Source organism: Salvelinus fontinalis, chromosome 27, assembly GCF_029448725.1.
Source record: "Salvelinus fontinalis isolate EN_2023a chromosome 27, ASM2944872v1, whole genome shotgun sequence".
NCBI classification, from domain to species: Eukaryota; Metazoa; Chordata; class Actinopteri; order Salmoniformes; family Salmonidae; genus Salvelinus; species Salvelinus fontinalis.
The window spans coordinates 40,458,994-40,480,581 of NC_074691.1; the positions used below are offsets into that span (position 1 = coordinate 40,458,994).

Below are 21,588 nucleotides of genomic sequence, written 5' to 3' on the forward strand. Positions count from 1 at the left end.
CTTTACTGCCCTGATATTAGCTTCAACTTCTAACTACTTCCCTCTCCTTTACTGGCCTGATATTAGCTTCAACTTCTAACTACTTCCTTCTCATTTACTGGTCTGATATTAGCTTCAACTTCTAACTACTTCCCTCTCCTTTACTGACCTGATATTAGCTACACTATCTAACTACTTCACTCTCCTTTACTGGCCTGATATTAGCTTCAACTTCTAACTACTTCCCTCTCCTTTACTGGCCTGATATTAGCTACACTATCTAACTACTTCCCTCTCCTTTACTGGCCTGATATTAGCTTCAACTTCTAACTACTTCCTTCTCATTTACTGGTCTGATATTAGCTTCAACTTCTAACTACTTCCCTCTCCTTTACTGACCTGATATTAGCTACACTATCTTGCTACTTCCCTCTCCTTTACTGGCCTGATATTAGCTTCAATTTCTAACTAGTTCACTCTCCTTTACTGGCCTGATATTAGCTTCAACTTCTAACTAGTTCCCTCTCCTTTACTGGCCTGATATTAGCTTCAATTTCTAACTAGTTCACTCTCCTTTACTGGCCTGATATTAGCTTCAACTTCTAACTAGTTCCCTCTCCTTTACTGCCCTGATATTAGCTTCAACTTCTAACTACTTCCCTCTCCTTTACTGCAGGACAGCAGTGCTCAGCATTAGTCGGCAAGCAGGAACAGGAACAAAGGACACATTGTGTGCCATGTTCTTCTGCTACTGGCTTGCAGCACAAAGTATCTCCATTGATCAGTAGACATCAGTCACATCCAGATGGTTACTACCAATATTACAAAGTTATTTCTTGTGTGGGCTGCTATCCTACTCTGAATATAATAAAGTGGGCTGTATCAAAATTGGCTACGTTAGCCCAGTGGGAAGTACCTCGATACACCACCGTTGTCCTGGTCATTCACACCGGCTTATCGCTACGTTAGCCCAGTGGGAAGTACCTCGATACACTGTTGTACTGGTCATTCACACCGGCTTATCGCTACGTTAGCCCAGTGGGAAGTACCTCGATACACTGTTGTACTGGTCATTCACACCGGCTTATCGCTACGTTAGCCCAGTGGGAAGTACCTCGATACACCGTTGTACTGGTCATTCACACCGGCTTATCGTTATGTTAGCTAATTGGCATGTCACGGTGGCATCCAGAAGGTGACCAATACTACAAGTTATTTCTCCCTCCCTCACCCATCAAAATAAACATCCCTTTCTTTTATTGAGTATTAACTAGCGCAATGATTCTGTTGTTGCCAGCTAGTCAGCATAAACAAGCTAGCTGGGAAGGGCCTCATCACTGACGACTGACTGAACCCGAATCCATTCATCTCTGCTTGACTCTCATACGTCATCAATTTGGGCACCAGGCTTGTCCGTATAGCTTTTCCCAAACAGGTAGGGCGGCCATCTTGACACCCATATTCCATGTTGGCCACCATATTCCTGTCACGGCCGTCAAAGAGAGGAGACCAAGGCGCAGCGTGGGATGTGTACATACTAATTTATTAAAAGAACGAACACTAAACAAACTAACAAACGAACCGTGAGGCTATACAAAAAATGAGTTCTGACGGGCAACAACACATAGACAACTACCCACAAATACAGGTGGGAAAAAGGCAACCTAAGTATGGTTCTCAATCAGAGACAACGATAGACAGCTGTCCCTGATTGAGAACCACACCCCGGCCAAACACACAGAAATACAAATCATAGAAAAAAGAACATAGAATGCCCACCCCAAATCACACCCTGACCAAACCTAAATAGAGACATAAAAAGCTCTCTAAGGTCAGGGTGTGACAATTCCTCTTCAGAAAACACTTCATCACACTCTTAGATATGTAAAACAGACACAGAGTATACAAAACATTAAGAACACCTTCCTAATATTGAGTTGCACTACCACCCGACAAGGTGTCGATAGCATTCCACAGGGATGCTGGCCCATGTTGACTCCAATGCTTCCCACAGTCAAGTTGGCTGGATGTCCTTTGGGTGGTGGACCATTCTTGATACACACAAGAAACTCATGAGTGGGATGTGCCTGGCCCCTACTACCCATACCCCATTCAAAGGCATTTACTGTATATATCTATATCTTACCCATTCACCCTCTGAATGGCACACATACACACAATCCATGTCTCAATTGTCTTCGAGGCTTTAAAATCATTTAACCCGTCTCCTCCCTTTTCATCAACACTGATTTGAAGTGGATTTAACAAGTGACATCAATAAGGGATCATAGCTTTTCACCTGGATTCACCTGGTCAGCCCGTGTCATGGAAAGAGCAGATGTCAATGTTGTGTACACTCGGTGTCGACGTCCATGATGTAAAGTAGTATTTCTGCCCCATAACTCTTGTTGTTTATATTTATTCAACCTTTATTTAACTAGGCAAGTCAATTAAGAACGTAATTCTTATTTACAATGACGGCCTATCAAGAGGCAAAAAGCGACGACGGGGGCTCAGAGTAAAGGTGTAAGACAAAATACACATAAGGACAAGAGAGATACCACAGCACTACATAAAGACCTAAGACTACAACACAACATGACAACAACATGACAAGACAGCATGGTAGCAACACAACATGACAACACAGCATGGTAGCAACACAACATGACAACACAGCATGGTAGCAACACAACATGACAACACAGCATGGTAGCAACACCACATGACAACACAGCATGGTAGCAACACAACATGACAACACAGCATGGTAGCAACACAACATGACAACATGGTAGCAACACCACATGACAACACAGCATGGTAGCAACACAACATGACAACATGGTAGCAACACAACATGACAACATGGTAGCAACACAACATGACAACACAGCATGGTAGCAACACAACATGACAACAACATGACAACAACACAGCATGGTTCAACACAACATGACAACAACATGACAACAACACAGCATGGTAGCAACACAACATGACAACAACATGACAACAACACAGCATGGTTCAACACAACATGACAACAACACAACATGACAACACAGCATGGTAGCAACACAACATGACAACAACATGACAACAACACAGCATGGTTCAACACAACATGACAACAACACAACATGACAACACAGCATGGTTCAACACAACATGACAACAACACAGCATGGTAGCAACACAGTATGACAACAACACAACATGACAACAACACAGCATGGTTCAACACAACATGACAACAACACAACATGACAACACAGCATGGTAGCAACACAACATGACAACACAGCATGGCAGCAACACATGACAACACAGCATGGTAGCAACACAACATGACAACACAACATGACAACAACACAACATGACAACACAACATGACAACACAGCATGGTAGCAACACAACATGACAACACAGCATGGTAGCAACACAACATGACAACACAACATGACAACAACACAACATGACAACACAGCATGGTAGCAACACAACATGACAACAACATGACAACAACACAGCATGGTAGCAACACAGTATGACAACAACACAACATGACAACAACACAGCATGGTTCAACACAACATGACAACAACACAACATGACAACACAGCATGGTAGCAACACAACATGACAACACAACATGACAACAACACAGCATGACAACACAGCATGGTAGCAACACAACATGACAACACAACATGACAACAACACAACATGACAACACAACATGACAACACAACATGACAACACAACATGACAACAACACAGCATGGTAGCAACACAGTATGACAACAACACAACATGACAACAACATGACAACAACACAGCATGGTAGCAACACAGTATGACAACAACACAACATGACAACAACACAGCATGGTTCAACACAACATGACAACAACACAACATGACAACACAGCATGGTAGCAACACAGTATGACAACATGACAACAACACAGCATGGTAGCAACACAGTATGACAACAACATGACAACAACACAGCATGGTAGCAACACAGTATGACAACAACACAACATGACAACAACACAGCATGGTAGCAACACAGTATGACAACAACACAACATGACAACAACACAGCATGGTAGCAACACAGTATGACAACAACACAACATGACAACAACACAGCATGGTAGCAACACAGTATGACAACAACATGACAACAACACAGCATGGTAGCAACACAACATGACAACAACAAAGCATGGTAGCAACACAGTATGACAACAACATGACAACAACACAGCATGGTTCAACACAACATGACAACAACATGACAACAACACAGCATGGTAGCAACACAGTATGACAACAACATGACAACAACACAGCATGGTAGCAACACAACATGACAACAACAAAGCATGGTAGCAACACAGCATGACAACACAACATGGTAGAAACACAGCATGACATCATCATGGTAACATGTTGTGTCCCCACAGAGACAAAGCACAGGTAGGACAGCCACATTGACACCCATATTCCTCTAACCCAGAGAACAGGGTCGTGTTCATTAGAGCACACCGTAGCTAAACATCTTACAACAGATGACAAAAACCCTGTGTTCTTATTGGACAACTTCAGGTAGTACCTCCCTGTTTCAACTAACCTGTTTATTGTGTCCCAACAGGGACATAGCGGTGAGGAACGTGCTGGTGGCCACAGCAGACTGTGTTAGGCTGGGAGACTTTGGTCTGTCCAGATACATCGAGGAAGAAGAGTATTACAAGGGTATGGGGAGAATCTCAATGTCATTTCCTTGATTTCTCGCGTCCTCTCACCACGTCTCATTTTTTTTTTAAACCCATTGGATGAGAAAGTCAGATGGGCGGGACTTCTGACCTTCTCATCCAATGGGTTTTGAGAAGGAGGCGAGAGGATGCAAGGAATCAAGGAAATGTAATTGAGATTCTCCCATGGAGTGGTTGTTGGTCTGTCTGTGTTCTCTTAAATACTGGCCCCACACAGGCTAAATACATGTACATACAAAACATTTCCACTGTCTTTCTGCGTCACTTCCACAGCTTCAGTGAGCCGATTACCTATAAAATGGATGGCTCCAGAATCCATTAACTTCAGACGCTTCACAACGGCTAGTGATGTCTGGATGTTTGGTAAGTCTGTTGACATGTTTTGGGGGTCCTTTTGCTTTTGCAGTATTTCTGTCTCTCATGGGGAAATCACTGAGCAGTTTCCTTCTCTCTCTCTCTCTGTTTCTCTCTCTCTCTCTGTTTCTCTCTTTCTCTCTCTCTCTCTATCTCTCTCTCTCTCTCTCTCTCTCTCTATAGCAGTATCTCTCTCTCTCTCGCTCTCTCTGTCTCTCTCTCTCTCGCTCTCTCTCTCTCTCTCTCTCTCTCTCTCTCTCTCTCTCTCTCTCTCTCTCTCTCTCTCTCTCTGTCTATAACAGTATCTCTCTCTCCCTCTCTCTCTCTCTCTCTCTCTGTGTGTATAACAGTATCTCTTACTCTCTCTTTTAATCTCTCCATCTCTCTTACTCTCTCTCTCTCTTACTCTCTCCATCTCTCTCCCTTCCCCCTCCATCCCTTTTACTCTCTCTATCTCTCTTCCCCCTCCATCTCTCTTTTACTCTCTCCATCTCTCTTACTCTCTTTTCCCCCTCCATCTCTCTTACTCTCTCTTCCCCCTCCATCTCTCTTACTCTCTCTCTCTTTTAATCTCTCCATCTCTCTTCCCCCTCCATCTCTCCATCTCTCTCTCTCTCTCTTTTACTCTTTCCATCTCTCTTTTACTCTCTCTCTCTCTCTTCCCCCTCCATCTCTTTTACTCTCTCTCTCTCTCTCTCTCTCTCTCTCTCTCTCTCTCTCTCTCTCTCTCTCTCTCTCTCTTCCCCCTCCATCTCTCTTACTCTCTCTCTCTCGCTCTCTTCCCCCTCCATCTCTCTTTCTCTCTCTCTCTCTCTCTCTCTCTCTCTCTCTCTCTCTCTGTCTATAACAGTATCTCTCTCTCCCTCTCTCTCTCTCTGTCTATAACAGTATCTCTCTATCTCTCTCTCTCTCTCTCTCTCTGTGTGTATAACAGTATCTCTTACTCTCTCTTTTAATCTCTCCATCTCTCTTACTCGCTCTCTCTTTTACTCTCTACATCTCTCTCCCTTCCCCCTCCATCTCTTTTACTCTCTCTCTCTCTTCCCCCTCCATCTCTCTTTTACTCTCTCCATCTCTCTTACTCTCTTTTCCCCCTCCATCTCTCTTACTCTCTCTTCCCCCTCCATCTCTCTTACTCTATCTCTCTTTTAATCTCTCCATCTCTCTTACTCTCTCTCGCCCTCTCTCTTCCCCCTCCATCTCTTTTACTCTCTCTCTCTCTCTCTCTCTTCCCCCTCCATCTCTCTCTTACTCTCTCCATCTCTCTCTCTTCCCCCTCCATCTCTCTCTTACTCTCTCCATCTCTCTCTCTTCCCCCTCTATCTCTCTCTTACTCTCTCCATCTCTCTTACTCTCTCTCGCTCTCTTCCCCCTCCATCTCTCTTAATCGCTCTCTCTTTTACTCTCTCGATCTCTTTCCTTCTCTCTCTCTTACTCTCTAGATCTCTCTCTCTTACTCTCAATCTCTCTCTCTCTTTCTCTCTCTTTCTTTCACTAGTGATCGCTGAGCCTAGGGTCAGGATCTGTCTCTGTTTTGTATCTCTGACAGAGTAGAGATATTCTTCCAATTTGTATTATATTTTGAAGCCAAACAGCAATTTCGTTTATTCTGTGTTTGTTTCATTTTCCCAATTTGTCAAATAGGAGGTTTTCATTTCTGTAACAATTTGACTGACTGACTTCGGCTCTGCATTAATTATTTGGTACTTTCTTTTGGATATTTAGGATAATACTGCAGAATTCTGTATGTAGATTTTTATAGGGTTTTTCTCCCAATGCTTATAATCATAATTGCAAGTTGGTCCCTAAACCTCACTTCCATATAGTACAATTGGTAAAATTACACTATTTAATATTTTTCACCAGATTTGGATAGGAATATTCATTTTTTTTTTAGAATTGTCTTTTAATGGAGTAAAATGCTTTGCAGGCTTTTTATTTTAGTGCATTCTCTGCAAGACCAAATCCACCAGAGACACTGATTATTAGTCCCAGGTAGTTGTACCATTGTACATGTCCAACCAGGGTATTTCCTGTCCCATGTAGTTGTACCATTGGACATGTTTAACCAGGGTATTTCCTGTCCCAGGTAGTTGTACCATTGGACATGTCCAACCAGGGTATTTCCTGTCCCAGGTAGTTGTACCATTGGACATGTCCAACCAGGGTATTTCCTGTCCCAGGTAGCTGTACCATTGGACACGTTTAACCAGGAAATTTCCTAATTTGAAGGAGTGTCTGCTACTCTGATTTCTAGCCTTTTTCTGGAAAATCACAACTTTGGTTTTCTGAAAGTCAATGTTGATTGTCCAGTTGATTCTGCATTCATAAAGAATGTTAAGTTGTTCCTGTAGACCTTGATCTGTTGGTGACAGTAGGACAAGGTCGTCTGGGTAGACCTTGATCTGTTGGTGACAGTAGGACAAGGTCGTCTGGGTAGACCTTGATCTGTTGGTGACAGTAGGACAATGTCTTCTGGGTAGACCTTGATCTGTTAGTGACAGTAGGAGAAGGTCATCTGGGTAGACCTTGATCTGTTAGTGACAGTAGGACAATGTCTTCTGGGTAGACCTTGATCTGTTAGTGACAGTAGGAGAAGGTCATCTGGGTAGACCTTGATCTGTTAGTGACAGTAGGACAATGTCTTCTAGGTAGACCTTGATCTGTTGGTGACAGTAGGAGAAGGTCGTCTGGGTAGACCTTGATCTGTTGGTGACAGTAGGACAAGGTCTTCTGGGTAGACCTTGATCTGTTGGTGACAGTAGGAGAAGGTCGTCTGGGTAGACCTTGATCTGTTGGTGACAGTAGGAGAAGGTCGTCTGGGTAGACCTTGATCTGTTGGTGACAGAAGGACAATGTCTTCTGGGTGGACCTTGATCTGTTAGTGACAGTAGGATAATGTCATCTGGGTAGACCTTGATCTGTTGGTGACAGTAGGACAAGGTCGTCTGGGTAGACCTTGATCTGTTGGTGACAGAAGGACAATGTCTTCTGGGTAGACCTTGATCTGTTAGTGACAGTAGGACAATGTCATCTGGGTAGACCTTGATCTGTTAGTGACAGTAGGACAATGTCATCTGGGTAGATCTTGATCTGTTAGTGACAGTAGGACAAGGTCGTCTGGGTAGACCTTGATCTGTTGGTGACAGTAGGAGAAGGTCATCTGGGTAGACCTTGATCTGTTAGTGACAGTAGGACAATGTCTTCTGGGTAGACCTTGATCTGTTAGTGACAGTAGGACAAGGTCATCTGGGTAGAGCAGGAATCTGACCTCATCTTTGAGGTTGAGTCCAGGGGCTGCAGATTGGTCCAACAACACTGCTAGTTCGTTGATATAGACGTTGAACGGGGTTGGACTTAAACTGCACCCTTGTCTCACCCCTTGTGCAAAAAACTCCGTTCTGGCCCCCCGAGTGGCGCAGTGGTCTAAGGCACTGCATCGCAGTTGCTAGCTGTGCCACTAGAGATCCTGGTTCGAGTCCAGGCTCTGTCGCAACCAGCCGCGACTGGGAGACCCATGGGGAGGCGCGTAATTGGCCCAGCGCCATCTGGGTTAGGGGAGGATTTGGCTGGCAGGGATATCCTTGTCCCATTGCACTCTAGCGACTCCTGTGGCGTGCCGGGCAAATGCACGTTGACACGGTCACCAGGTGTAGGGTGTTTCCTCTGACACATTGGTGTGGCTGGCTTCCGGGTTAAGCGAGCATTGTGTCTAGAAGCAGTGCGGGTCGTGTTTTGGAGGACTCATGGCTCTCGACCGTCGCCTCTCCCGAGTCCGTACGGGAGTTGCATCAATGAGACAAGACTGTAACTATATATTTTTTTAAACTTGATTCACACAGAACTAATGCCCTTTCTCAGTGACTTCCAGATTTCTGCCATCTTGACGTTCACCTGTTTCAACTCATCGAGCTGACCCGTGGAGAACTACAAACTGTTCTTCAGGTCCTACACCTCTCTGGTCAGGTCGTCCATTCTTTTATTAGTAGAATCCACCAGTATTTGGACAAAACACTTGAAACTATTTTCTTGTTGTTGTAACAACTGCTTGTAGGTCTATTTTTGTTCGTTTAAAAGATCCTTCACCGGTGATAGAGAGACACCACTGGACCTGTCCTCAACGGTACTCCCGCTGGCTTTGGTCTTTGTCATGGTAGCTAGCAACATATTTTAGGCTGTTACTCCTCGCCGTTCCAAACAGGGCAGGTCACAGGGAAGATTGAAAACAACAAACAGCAAGGATCTAAACAGCCACAAACCCGGGACAATCCGCGGTCCCAGCCACAATGACTAACCGCGTCGCGGGCTGCGTTCAAGAACACCTCGCTAGCTTGATGTCCAGCTGCGACGCCAAATAGCTCCTCAGACCCGTCCTTGGTCGGCAGGATCACTGACGCCACTATGTAATATAGTCCATCATGTCATATGGGTTCAAAAGCATTCTTGCAATCAACAAAACATGCAAACACCTTTCCTCTGCTGTTCTGATGAACATGCTGATTTATTAGTGTGTTTGATGTGTGGATATGTTCTGTTGTTCGAGTAGAAAGACTATTTGTTTTTGTTGCTGAAAGCGTTATGTTGTGTGAGGAAGGTCTGTAAGCGGTCATTGAGAATACAGCAGAACAGTTTCCCAATGTTAATGGTGACACATATCCCAGTATAGTTATTAGGGTCTAATTTGTCACCTTTTTTATGTATGAGGGTTATGAGGCCCTGGTTCCAGATATCAGGGAAGCAGCCACTCTCCGAAACCAGGTTGAATAGTTTTAATAAGGCATCCTGAAGCTCAGGAGTACTGTGTTTAAGCATTTCATCCCTGATGCGGTCAGGGCCACATGCCTATCCAGGTTTAAGGCTTTGTGTTTTCTTCCAAAGTTCAGCCTGTGTAATTTGGTTGTCAGTTGTGTTCTGGTTGTTTTTCATTTTGGGAGCAGAGGGTTTTTTTTGTGCATATTTTTGTGGTTTTAAAGTAAGGTTTTCTGATGGTATTATTCCATAGAGACTTTCAAAAGTGATCTTTCCCAGTGTTGTTATTTTGAATGACTAGATCATTCCTCTTGTTTTCCATCTAGAACATTCCATTTCCCCCGGAACTGGTTTCCATCCATGGAGTCTTCAATCTCTTTCAGAGTGTTCTCAAAATGCTTCCGTTTCTTCCATCTTAGGTTTTGGTTTGTATTCTTTTCAATGTGTCACAATATTGTTTCTGAAATTCTCTATCTTGTGATTGGTGATGTCTTCTATTTGATAAAGATCAATATTTTTCCTTATGAGATTACATTTTGGCATCAAATTTTGAGGTTTCTAATTTGAAGCATTTTTTAAAATTGAGCATAAATCTGCTTTATGAAAGATCTCATTTAATTTGTTCACATACCAATTATATGTCAGGGAGGTTTGGGCTGAATGTACTTGAAAGGAAATCATTAATACAGGTTGTAATTTCTGGGCAGTGCAATACTGTGTTGAAGTGTGTTGCACTGTCTGGGGCCCATCTGTATGTTAGATGAGTCAGTCTACAGGACTCTCTGTGTTTTATTAATCAGTGTACAGGGCCTCTGTTTGTGTGATCTTTGGGTGGAGAAGTCTTTTAAAAAAACATTCATCTGACAGTGATCAGAATATGTGTCACGTTCGTTCTCCTCCTCGTCTGAGGAGGAGCATGGATCGGACCAAAACGCAGAGTGATATGAATACATCTTTTATTAGAGACGAAGATGAAACAAACACTATACAAAAACAATAAACCACGAACGTGAAGCTACAAACGAAAGTGCACACACAGCTACTAACGTTAGACATAGACAATTACCCACAACAGCCCAATGCCTATGGCTGCCTTAAAGATGGCTCCCAATCAGAGACAAATGAATGACAGCTGTCTCTGATTGAGAACCATTCAGGCAACCATAGACATACCTAGAAACCTACACTCAACACTAACCCATACACTAACAAAACCCCCTAGACACTACAACCACCCAAGACAAGACAAAAACACAAACATCCCCCCTGTCACACCCTGACCTAACCAAAATATTACAGAAAATAAAGATAACTAAGGCCAGGGCGTGACAATATGGTGTCTGCGGTCTGACAGTAAATGCACTAATGGAGAAGGTGCCCAAAAGAAGGTGCCCTATTGCATAGTCAACAACACTGGTCCCAAGAGCTGAGCAGTAGGTGAACCTTCCCAAAGAATTTTCCTCTAATCGTGCCATTAAGAAAATACAGGTCTAAGGCTGGATAGAGATGCACTAACTCCTTTCCATTTTAATTATCTACCTGGTCAGGGCTATTTATATTTTACTAGTGATGAGACTCAGGTATAAGGAGGTATGTTCACTTCCTGGTCAGGGCTATTTATATATTACTAGTGATGAGACTCATGTATAAGGAGGTATGTTCACTTCCTGGTCAGGGCTATTTATATATTACTAGTGATGAGACTCAGGTATAAGGAGGAATGTTCACTTCCTGGTCAGGGCTGTTTCTATTACTAGTGATGAGACTAAGGTATAAGGAAGGATGTTCACTTCCTGGTCAGGGCTGGTTCTATTACTAGTGATGAGACTCAGGTATAAGGAGGAATGTTCACTTCCTGGTCAGGGCTGTTTCTATTACTAGTGATGAGACTAAGGTATAAGGAGGGATGTTCACTTCCTGGTCAGGGCTGTTTCTATTACTAGTGATGAGACTCAGGTATAAGGAGGTATGTTCACTTCCTGGTCAGGGCTGTTTCTATTACTAGTGATGAGACTCAGGTATAAGGAGGAATGTTCACTTCCTGGTCAGGGCTGTTTCTATTACTAGTGATGAGACTCAGGTATAAGGAGGAATGTTCACTTCCTGGTCAGGGCTGTTTCTATTACTAGTGATGAGACTCAGGTATAAGGAGGTATGTTCACTTCCTGGTCAGGGCTGTTTCTATTACTAGTGATGAGACTCAGGTATAAGGAGGGATATTCACTTCCTGGTCAGGGCTGTTTCTATTACTAGTGATGAGACACAGGTATAAGGAGGGATATTCACTTCCTGGTCAGGGCTGTTTCTATTACTAGTGATGAGACTCAGGTATAAGGAGGGATATTCACTTCCTTGTCAGGGCTGTTTCTATTACTAGTGATGAGACTCAGGTATAAGGAGGGATATTCACTTCCTGGTCAGGGCTGTTTCTATTACTAGTGATGAGACTCAGGTATAAGGAGGGATGTTCACTTCCTGGTCAGGGCTGTTTCTATTACTACCATTCAGCTACAAGAGCATTAATGAGGTCGGGCACTGATGTTGGGCGACTAGGTCTGCTCGCAATCGGCATTCCAATTCATCCCAAAGGTATTTGATTGAGTTGAGGTCAGGGCTCTGTGGAGGCCAGTCAAGTTCTTCCACATCGATCTCGACGAAATCATTTCTGTATGGACCTCGTTTTGTGCACGGAGGCATTGTCATGCTGAAACAGGTTAAGTGCGTTCCCCCAAAAGTGTTGCCACAAAGTTGGAAGCACAGAATCGTCTAGAATGTATGTATTGTATGTTGTAGCGGCTGGCATGATTGTGGAACTGCCTAACATCCTTCAGGTCCTTGGCAAAGACTGTGACTCCATCATGTGTACGTTGTCTTACAAAATGCTCGATTGTCAGCTTGTGGTGGTGAGAGATGCTGACATTTAGTAGTGAGGCGCAGTTCCATAGGGATTTTTTTTTGGTTGACATTGTGGATCCTATGCCAGGGGAGATCTTTCCTTGGTAGAAGGGTTTGATAGAAGGGTACGTGAGGCGCAGTTCCATAGGGATGTTTTTTGGTTGACATTGTGGATCCTATGCCAGGGGAGATCTTTCCTTGGTAGAAGGGTTTGATAGAAGGGTACGTGAGGCGCAGTTCCATAGGGATGTTTTTTGGTTGACATTGTGGATCCTATGCCAGGGGAGATCTTTCCTTGGTAGAAGGGTGGATATAATCATGCTTGTCCTTGGGAAGAGGGTGCTTTCTCTGACACCTTTCTTTCTCTGACACCTTTCTTTCTCTGACACCTTTCTCACCTCCTCAGACACTCTTTTTCCTTTAGTGAGGAGGTCATTTTGTCCCAGTATGTATGACAAGGTTGTCAGGATTTTGTCCCAGCTGGGCTTGATAGAGCAGCTGTAGTGTCTGTAGTGGTACACCAGAATGTAGCTGTCAGACTATTCCCCAAGACACCAATCTTCCAGATACTTCCCATTTAGAGTCTATCAAACTGTAGTTTTGGGAGGTCTGCTCTGGAGGTGTGCTCAGATGAACATGGTCAGACTGCTGGGAGGTTGGCAAGGCATGGTATGCTGTGGCAGGCTGGGAGGTTGGCAGGTCAGGGTAGGCTGTGGCAGGCTGGGAGGTTGGCAGGTCAGGGTATGCTGTGGCAGGCTGAGAGGTTGGCAGGTCAGGGTAGGCTGTGGCAGGCTGGGAGGTTGGCAGGTCAGGGTAGGCTGTGGCAGGCTGAGAGGTTGGCAGGTCAGGGTATGCTGTGGCAGGCTGGGAGGTTGGCAAGGCATGGTAGATTGTGGCAGGCTGGGAGGTTGGCAGGTCAGGGTATGCTGTGGCAGGCTGGGAGGTTGGCAAGGCATGGTAGATTGTGGCAGGCTGGGAGGTTGGCAGGTCAGGGTATGCTGTGGCAGGCTGGGAGGTTGGCAAGGCATGGTAGATTGTGGCAGGCTGGGAGGTTGGCAGGTCAGGGTATGCTGTGGCAGGCTGGGAGGTTGGCAAGGCATGGTAGATTGTGGCAGGCTGGGAGGTTGGCAGGTCAGGGTAGGCTGTGGCAGGCTGGGAGGTTGGCAGGTCAGGGTATGCTGTGGCAGGCTGGGAGGTTGGCAAGGCATGGTAGATTGTGGCAGGCTGGGAGGTTGGCAGGTCAGGGTATGCTGTGGCAGGCTGGGAGGTTGGCAAGGCATGGTAGATTGTGGCAGGCTGGGAGGTTGGCAGGTCAGGGTAGGCTGTGGCAGGCTGGGAGGTTGGCAGGTCAGGGTATGCTGTGGCAGGCTGGGAGGTTGGCAAGTCAGGGTATGCTGTGGCAGGCTGGGAGGTTGGCAGGTCAGGGTAGGCTGTGGCAGGCTGAGAGGTTGGCAGGTCAGGGTAGGCTGTGGCAGGCTGGGAGGTTGGCAGGTCAGGGTATGCTGTGGCAGGCTGAGAGGTTGGCAGGTCAGGGTAGGCTGTGGCAGGCTGGGAGGTTGGCAGGTCAGGGTAGGCTGTGGCAGGCTGGGAGGTTGGCAGGTCAGGGTAGGCTGTGGCAGGCTGGGAGGTTGGCAGGTCAGGGTATGCTGTGGCAGGCTGGGAGGTTGGCAGGTCAGGGTAGGCTGTGGCAGGCTGGGAGGTTGGCAGGTCAGGGTATGCTGTGGCAGGCTGGGAGGTTGGCAAGGCATGGTAGATTGTGGCAGGCTGGGAGGTTGGCAGGTCAGGGTATGCTGTGGAAGGCTGGGAGGTTGGCAAGGCATGGTATGCTGTGGCAGGCTGGGAGGTTGGCAAGGCATGGTAGATTGTGGCAGGCTGGGAGGTTGGCAGGTCAGGGTAGGCTGTGGCAGGCTGAGAGGTTGGCAGGTCAGGGTATGCTGTGGCAGGCTGGGAGGTTGGCAGGTCAGGGTAGGCTGTGGCAGGCTGAGAGGTTGGCAGGTCAGGGTATGCTGTGGCAGGCTGGGAGGTTGGCAAGGCATGGTAGATTGTGGCAGGCTGGGAGGTTGGCAGGTCAGGGTATGCTGTGGCAGGCTGGGAGGTTGGCAAGGCATGGTAGATTGTGGCAGGCTGGGAGGTTGGCAGGTCAGGGTAGGCTGTGGCAGGCTGGGAGGTTGGCAGGTCAGGGTATGCTGTGGCAGGCTGGGAGGTTGGCAAGGCATGATAGATTGTGACAGGCTGGGAGGTTGGCAGGTCAGGGTAGATTGTGGCAGGCTGGGAGGTTGGCAGGTCAGAGTAGGCTGTGGAAGGCTGGGAGGCTGGCAAGGCATGGTATGCTGTGGCAGGCTGGGAGGTTGGCAAGGCATGGTAGATTGTGGCAGGCTGGGAGGTTGGCAGGTCAGGGTATGCTGTGGCAGGCTGGGAGGTTGGCAAGGCATGGTAGATTGTAGCAGGCTGGGAGGTAGGCAGGTCAGGGTATGCTTTGGAAGGCTGGGAGGTTGGCAAGGCATGGTATGCTTTGGAAGGCTGGGAGGTTGGCAAGGCATGGTAGATTGTAGCAGGCTGGGAGGTAGGCAGGTCAGGGTATGCTTTGGAAGGCTGGGAGGTTGGCAGGTCAGGGTATGCTGTGGCAGGCTGGGAGGTTGTCATGTCATACTCTTCTTCAAAACAGCTCTAGACTGGCCTCAGAGGCTTGGTCTTGTTTCCAGACATAAGATGTTTGTTTGCCTTGCGCAGGACTGCATGTCAAGCATTTGGACGTTCAGTAAAAAGAGAAGAGCCACCTTGATTTTCTTTGTCTTTTTGTTGCATAAAAGCTACTGTTAGGGTCTCTGGGTCCACTTTTAAAACCTTTTGCATATTGGATTGCAAGGTTGCTGAGATTGGATCTTGTAAATGTATCCATATTAGTTGATTACAGCTGGCTATAGCTAGGCGTTTTTATATGTAAACAAAGCTTACCTTTCTTGTTTTTCTGTCCTGTCCTGTTTTATCTTGCTTGTGTAAGTTTATATACTTGTTTTCCTGTCACTTTTGACATTTTTGATTGTCCTTTTAGTTATTTGTTAGCTAGTTTTTTTGTTGTTGCTAACAGCAGGTAGCTAGAAACTGTCTTAGCAACTCCCTAGCAACGTGGTAAACAACTGTTAGCTTGTTAGCTATCCAGTTGAGTTATCAGGATAAAAGTTGTTTTCTGATGTATTCTCTTCTTCTGATGTTATATTCTTAGTCCTACTTCCTTTATCTTTCACTCACTTATTTGTCTCCAATGTACTCTTCCTCTAAATCATTTGAAATATGATATAAAATACTTAGATATTAGGAGCTCATTATTTTACCAGCTGCTCTCTCTCTCTCTCCATAGCGGTGTGTATGTGGGAGATCCTGAGCCGAGGGCAGCAGCCTTTCTTCTGGTTGGAGAACCGTGACGTCATCATCCAGCTGGAGCAAGGCATTAGACTACCCAAACCTGACGACTGCCCTCCTGCCCTCTACTCCCTCATGACACGCTGCTGGTCCTACAACCCCCGCGAGAGACCCTCTTTCACAGAGCTGGTCGTTAAGATCAGGTACTGACTGCCATGGCCTGACTTGGCTGTGTTCTGAAATCTGATTTGAATGTGGTTGAAGGTTGGTAAACCACAAATAGCTTGCCAATATGTACTTTTTCTTTTCACAGTGACGTCCATCAGATGGAGAAGGAGCAGGAGGCAGAGAGAGAGAGGGACAGAAAACGCTCCAACAAGTTCTTTGACACCAAGTTCGACTTCAACAAGCCTCCCCCTAAGGTAGTCTTCTTGATGAGACACACACACACGCACACACACACATAGTCTTGTACAGCTAACCTTGCTGGGGGACACAATTCAGTCCCATTCAAAATCCTATTTTCCCTAACCCTAATCTTAACCCTAATCCTAAACCTAGCTCCTAACCATAAAACTAACCCTAACTCCTAACCCTTAATGTAATTCTAACCCTAACACTAAATCTAACCTTAACCCTAAACCCCCTAGAAATAGCATTTGACCTCGTGGGGACTAACAAAATGTCCCCAGTTGGTCAAATGTTTGTTTGTTAAACATGTCCACACACACACACACACACACACACACACACACACACACACACATACACACACATACACACACACGCCTTCAGCATCATTGTTTCGTGTCATAGCTTTGTTAGAATTAGCGTATAAATTACTCGGTGCCTGTCAACGTTTCTGTCCCTGCGTTTCCAGCCCTCCAGGATGAAACCTGGGGGTCGTTTTGGTAACAATATTGGCCTGCATGTTCCGCTGAATGAGGCCCTGTGTGCCAGCTCTCCAGACCTGGTCAGTCCCTGTGAATACTACACTGCTGTAGACTCTAGGAGCAACACAGTGGTGGTGCCCATGATGCCTCCACGACGATGCAGTATGGGGGTGAGACTATATGGGGGTGATACTCTATTTCCTTCTCGACTCTAGTTATCTAGTTCTAGTCTATTTCCTTCTACTCTAGTTATCTAGTTCTAGTCTACTTCCTTCTAGACTCTAGTTATCTAGTTCTAGTCTACTTCCTTCTAGACTCTAGTTATCTAGTTCTAGTCTATTTCCTTCTAGACTCTAGTTATCTAGTTCTAGTCTACTTCCTTCTAGACTCTAGTTATCTAGTTCTAGTCTACTTCCTTCTAGACTCTAGTTATCTAGTTCTAGTCTACTTCCTTCTAGACTCTAGTTATCTAGTTCTAGTCTATTTCCTTCTAGACTCTAGTTACTCTATTTCCACCCTCAGCTGGGTTTAAGGTACCGTAAGCATCTGTTTTTCAGGGATACAGTATCTTCAACCTAGTTTCCGTTTCATTTACTCCTTCTATGTTCGGTCTCGATGACGATCCAAGTCATGTGTCCCCGTGCTTGTGTTAAATCCCTGTGTTACTGCTATAAGGCCAACAAGCAAGGCTACTGTATCACTAGCTACTCTACTATATGAATGTGTGTCCGCCTTCCAATAGGAGGGTGAGTTCATTGTGGAGCCGTCCAGTAAGGAGGACGCCCAGCGGTTGTGGCAGATGGAGAGACGGCGTATGCAGGAGACGATGAGACAACAGAAACAACAGATGATGGAGGACAACAAGTGGCTGACCAAGGAGGAGAGACTCCTGGTGGGGAATATACCTCCGACCTTTAAACCCCTAGACCTAGCAACCCGCCCTAGCAACCACCCTAACAACATGTGGCTGACTGAGGAGAGACTCCTGGTGGGGAATATACCTTCGACCTTTACCCCCTAGACCTAGCAACCCACCCTAGCAACCACCCTAACAACAAGTGGCTGACCGAGGAGAGACTCCTGGTGGGGAATATACCTTCGACCTTTACCCCCTAAACCTAGCAACCCACCCTAGCAACCACCCTAACAACAAGTGGCTGACCAAGGAGGAGAGACTCCTGGTGGGGAATATACCTTTGACCTTTACCCCTCTAGACCTAGCAACCTGCCTTAGCAACACCATAACAACCCCCTAACAGCAAGTTTAACAACAAGTGGCTGACCAAGGAGTAATGATTCCTGGTGGGGAATATACCTTCGACCTTTACCCCCCTAGACCTAGCAACCCGCCCTAAACACTAGCTCTCTGTACGCCCTGTCCACCATAACTACCTTCGGTCCACCCTGTCAACCAACCCCCTTTCCACCCTACCCACCAGCCCCGTAACTCTCCCTCTCAGTGGGTCTGTGTTTGAAATGACTGTCCCTTTGGGGACCATAAGGGCAGTGGCCAGTCGAGGGTCCACGTCCATATAATGTCAAATGAACCTGCACCTACTTGTTCCTTTACAGGATCCCATGAGACAGGAGGACGCCACCAGCCCACTGGTATGTGTTTGTATTAAAGATCATACTTGAATATAACACGTTCTAAAGCTTTCTACCTGCAGGCTTTAGGTGCAGTGTTACCATAGCCTATGTTTTTCTTGTCTGTCATTTACTCGTCTGTCTGTTCGTTTACTCGTCTGTCTTCGTTTACTCGTCTGTCTGTTCGTTTCCTCGTCTGTCTGTTCGTTTCCTCGTCTGTATGTTCGTTTCCTCGTCTGTCTGTTCGTTTCCTCGTCTGTATGTTAGTTTCCTCGTCTGTATGTTAGTTTCCTCGTCTGTATGTTCGTTTCCTCGTCTGTCTGTTTGTTTACTCGTCTGTCTGTTAGTTTCCTCGTCTGTCTGTTTCGTTTACTCGTCTGTCTGTTCGTTTCCTCATCTGTATGTTCGTTTCCTCGTCTGTCTGTTCGTTTACTCGTCTGTCTGTTCGTTTACTCGTCTGTCTTCGTTTACTCGTCTGTCTGTTTCGTTTACTCGTCTGTCTGTTCGTTTCCTCATCTGTATGTTCGTTTCCTCGTCTGTCTGTTCGTTTACTCGTCTGTCTGTTCGTTTACTCGTCTGTCTGTTCGTTTACTCGTCTGTCTGTTCGTTTACTCGTCTGTCTGTTCGTTTACTCGTCTGTCTTCGTTTACTCGTCTGTCTTCGTTTACTCGTCTGTCTGTTCGTTTACTCGTCTGTCTGTTCGTTTACTCGTCTGTCTGTTCGTTTACTCGTCTGTCTGTTCGTTTACTCGTCTGTCTGTTCGTTTACTCGTCTGTCTGTTCGTTTACTCGTCTGTCTGTTCGTTTACTCGTCTGTCTGTTCGTTTACTCGTCTGTCTGTTCGTTTACTCGTCTGTCTGTTCGTTTACTCGTCTGTCTGTTCGTTTCCTCGTCTGTCTGTTCGTTTACTCGTCTGTCTGTTCGTTTACTCGTCTGTCTGTTCGTTTACTCGTCTGTCTGTTCGTTTACTCGTCTGTCTGTTCGTTTACTCGTCTGTCTGTTCGTTTACTCGTCTGTCTGTTCGTTTACTTGTCTGTCTGTTCGTTTACTCGTCTGTCTGTTCGTTTACTCGTCTGTCTGTTCGTTTACTCGTCTGTCTGTACATGAGTTTACAATGAATTGGTAACAAATCCCCAGTTGACTTTCCCGCTGTGCGATCTGGAGTTGTAGTAGGTGTGATGATTAGTCTGTCAGGTTTCTATAGTTATTCTGCTTTTCTCTCTGTCTATAGTCACCTGAAGCTGAGACTGAACATGGTGAGTGGTCCTTCACAACATCTAGTCGTATGAAATGGAATTTGACGAAGTGAAACAAAAGTAGCATAAACTATCCTCCAGTCCTTCTCATACACCCCTCCTTTCTCCCCTCTATTCTCCTCTCTGAAACCCCAGTCACGCCAGACAAGCCCCCACGTCTCACCGCCCCCACAGCCCAGGCCGCCCCCACAGCAGAGCTGGACCGGTCAGATGACCAGGTGTACCATGCGGTCATGGAGCTGGTCAAGGTGGTGGTACAGTTCAAGAACGATGTCAGCACACTACAGCCTGAACAATACATCAACATAGTGAAGGTAAAGACATGGAAGGTGGTGACTCGAGCCGTAGGAAAAAACCTGAATCAGACACTTCAGCTTGGTGTTCCACTTTTGGGAAAATGAGTCCCATTGTACCAGGCAAACACAATCAAGTATTTGACTGTATCCAGGTCTGCTGTAGAATAGAGGCAATAGACACACGGAAGCATTATAACATAGAGTTTCTGTATCCCAATTTTCCCAGGACAAAAATACTGATATTTCTGTGCATGTGCAGGATTTATTTTTACATAGCTGAGTACCCAGTCCACTGCCTATGTAGCTGCTAGGATGAGTACCCGGTCCACTGCCTATGTAGCTGCTGGGCTGAGTACCCAGTCCACTGCCTATGTAGCTGCTGGGCTGAGTACCCAGTCCACTGCCTATGTAGCTGCTGGGCTGAGTACCCAGTCCACTGCCTATGTAGCTGCTGGGCTGAGTACCCAGTCCACTGCCTATGTAGCTGCTGGGCTGAGTACCCAGTCCACTGCCTATGTAGCTGCTGGGCTGAGTACCCAGTCCACTGCCTATGTAGCTGCTGGGCTGAGTACCCAGTCCACTGCCTATGTAGCTGCTGGGCTGAGTACCCAGTCCACTGCCTATGTAGCTGCTGGGCTGAGTACCCAGTCCACTGCCTATGTAGCTGCTGGGCTGAGTACCCAGTCCACTGCCTATGTAGCTGCTGGGCTGAGTACCCAGTCCACTGCCTATGTAGCTGCTGGGCTGAGTACCCAGTCCACTGCCTATGTAGCTGCTGGGCTGAGTACCCAGTCCACTGCCTATGTAGCTGCTGGGCTGAGTACCCAGTCCATTACCTATGTAGCTGCTGGGCTGAGTACCCAGTCCGTTACCTATGTAGCTGCTGGGCTGAGTACCCAGTCCGTTACCTATGTAGCTGCTGGGCTGAGTACCCAGTCCGTTACCTATGTAGCAGCTATGCTGAGTACCCAGTCCGTTACCTATATAGCTGCTGTGCTGAGTACCAAGTCCGTCACCTATGTAGCTGCCGTGCTGAGTACCCAGTCCGTTACCTATGTAGCTGTTGTGCTGAGTACCCAGTCCATTACCTATATAGCTGCTGTGCTGAGTACCCAGTCCGTTACCTATGTAGCTGCCGTGCTGAGTACCCAGTCCGTTACCTATATAGCTGCCGTGCTGAGTACCCAGTCCGTTACCTATGTAGCTGCCGTGCTGAGTACCCAGTCCGTTACCTATATAGCTGCTGTGCTGAGTACCCAGTCCGTTACTTATGTAGCTGCTGTGCTGAGTACCCAGTCCGTTACCTATATAGCTGCTGTGCTGAGTACCCCGTCCGTTACCTATGTAGCAGCTGTGCTGAGTACCCAGTCCGTTACCTATATAGCTGCTGTGCTGAGTACCCAGTCCGTTACCTATATAGCTGTTGTGCTGA

At 46.3% G+C, this 21,588-nt stretch overlaps 1 protein-coding gene across 1 annotated transcript in view; it reads left to right on the top strand.

The window, feature by feature from the left end:
- LOC129825574 (protein-tyrosine kinase 2-beta-like) overlaps positions 1–21,588 on the top strand; it is a 55,979-nt gene that overhangs the window by 31,155 nt on the left and 3,236 nt on the right. Inside the window, exons 19-27 of the mRNA XM_055885769.1 lie at positions 4,647–4,747; positions 5,041–5,130; positions 16,124–16,328; positions 16,439–16,547; positions 17,006–17,188; positions 17,761–17,910; positions 18,591–18,626; positions 19,836–19,860; positions 19,996–20,174. Of these exons, the coding sequence (XP_055741744.1) occupies positions 4,647–4,747; positions 5,041–5,130; positions 16,124–16,328; positions 16,439–16,547; positions 17,006–17,188; positions 17,761–17,910; positions 18,591–18,626; positions 19,836–19,860; positions 19,996–20,174 (1,078 nt within the window). The remainder of the gene's footprint in view (positions 1–4,646; positions 4,748–5,040; positions 5,131–16,123; positions 16,329–16,438; positions 16,548–17,005; positions 17,189–17,760; positions 17,911–18,590; positions 18,627–19,835; positions 19,861–19,995; positions 20,175–21,588) is intronic.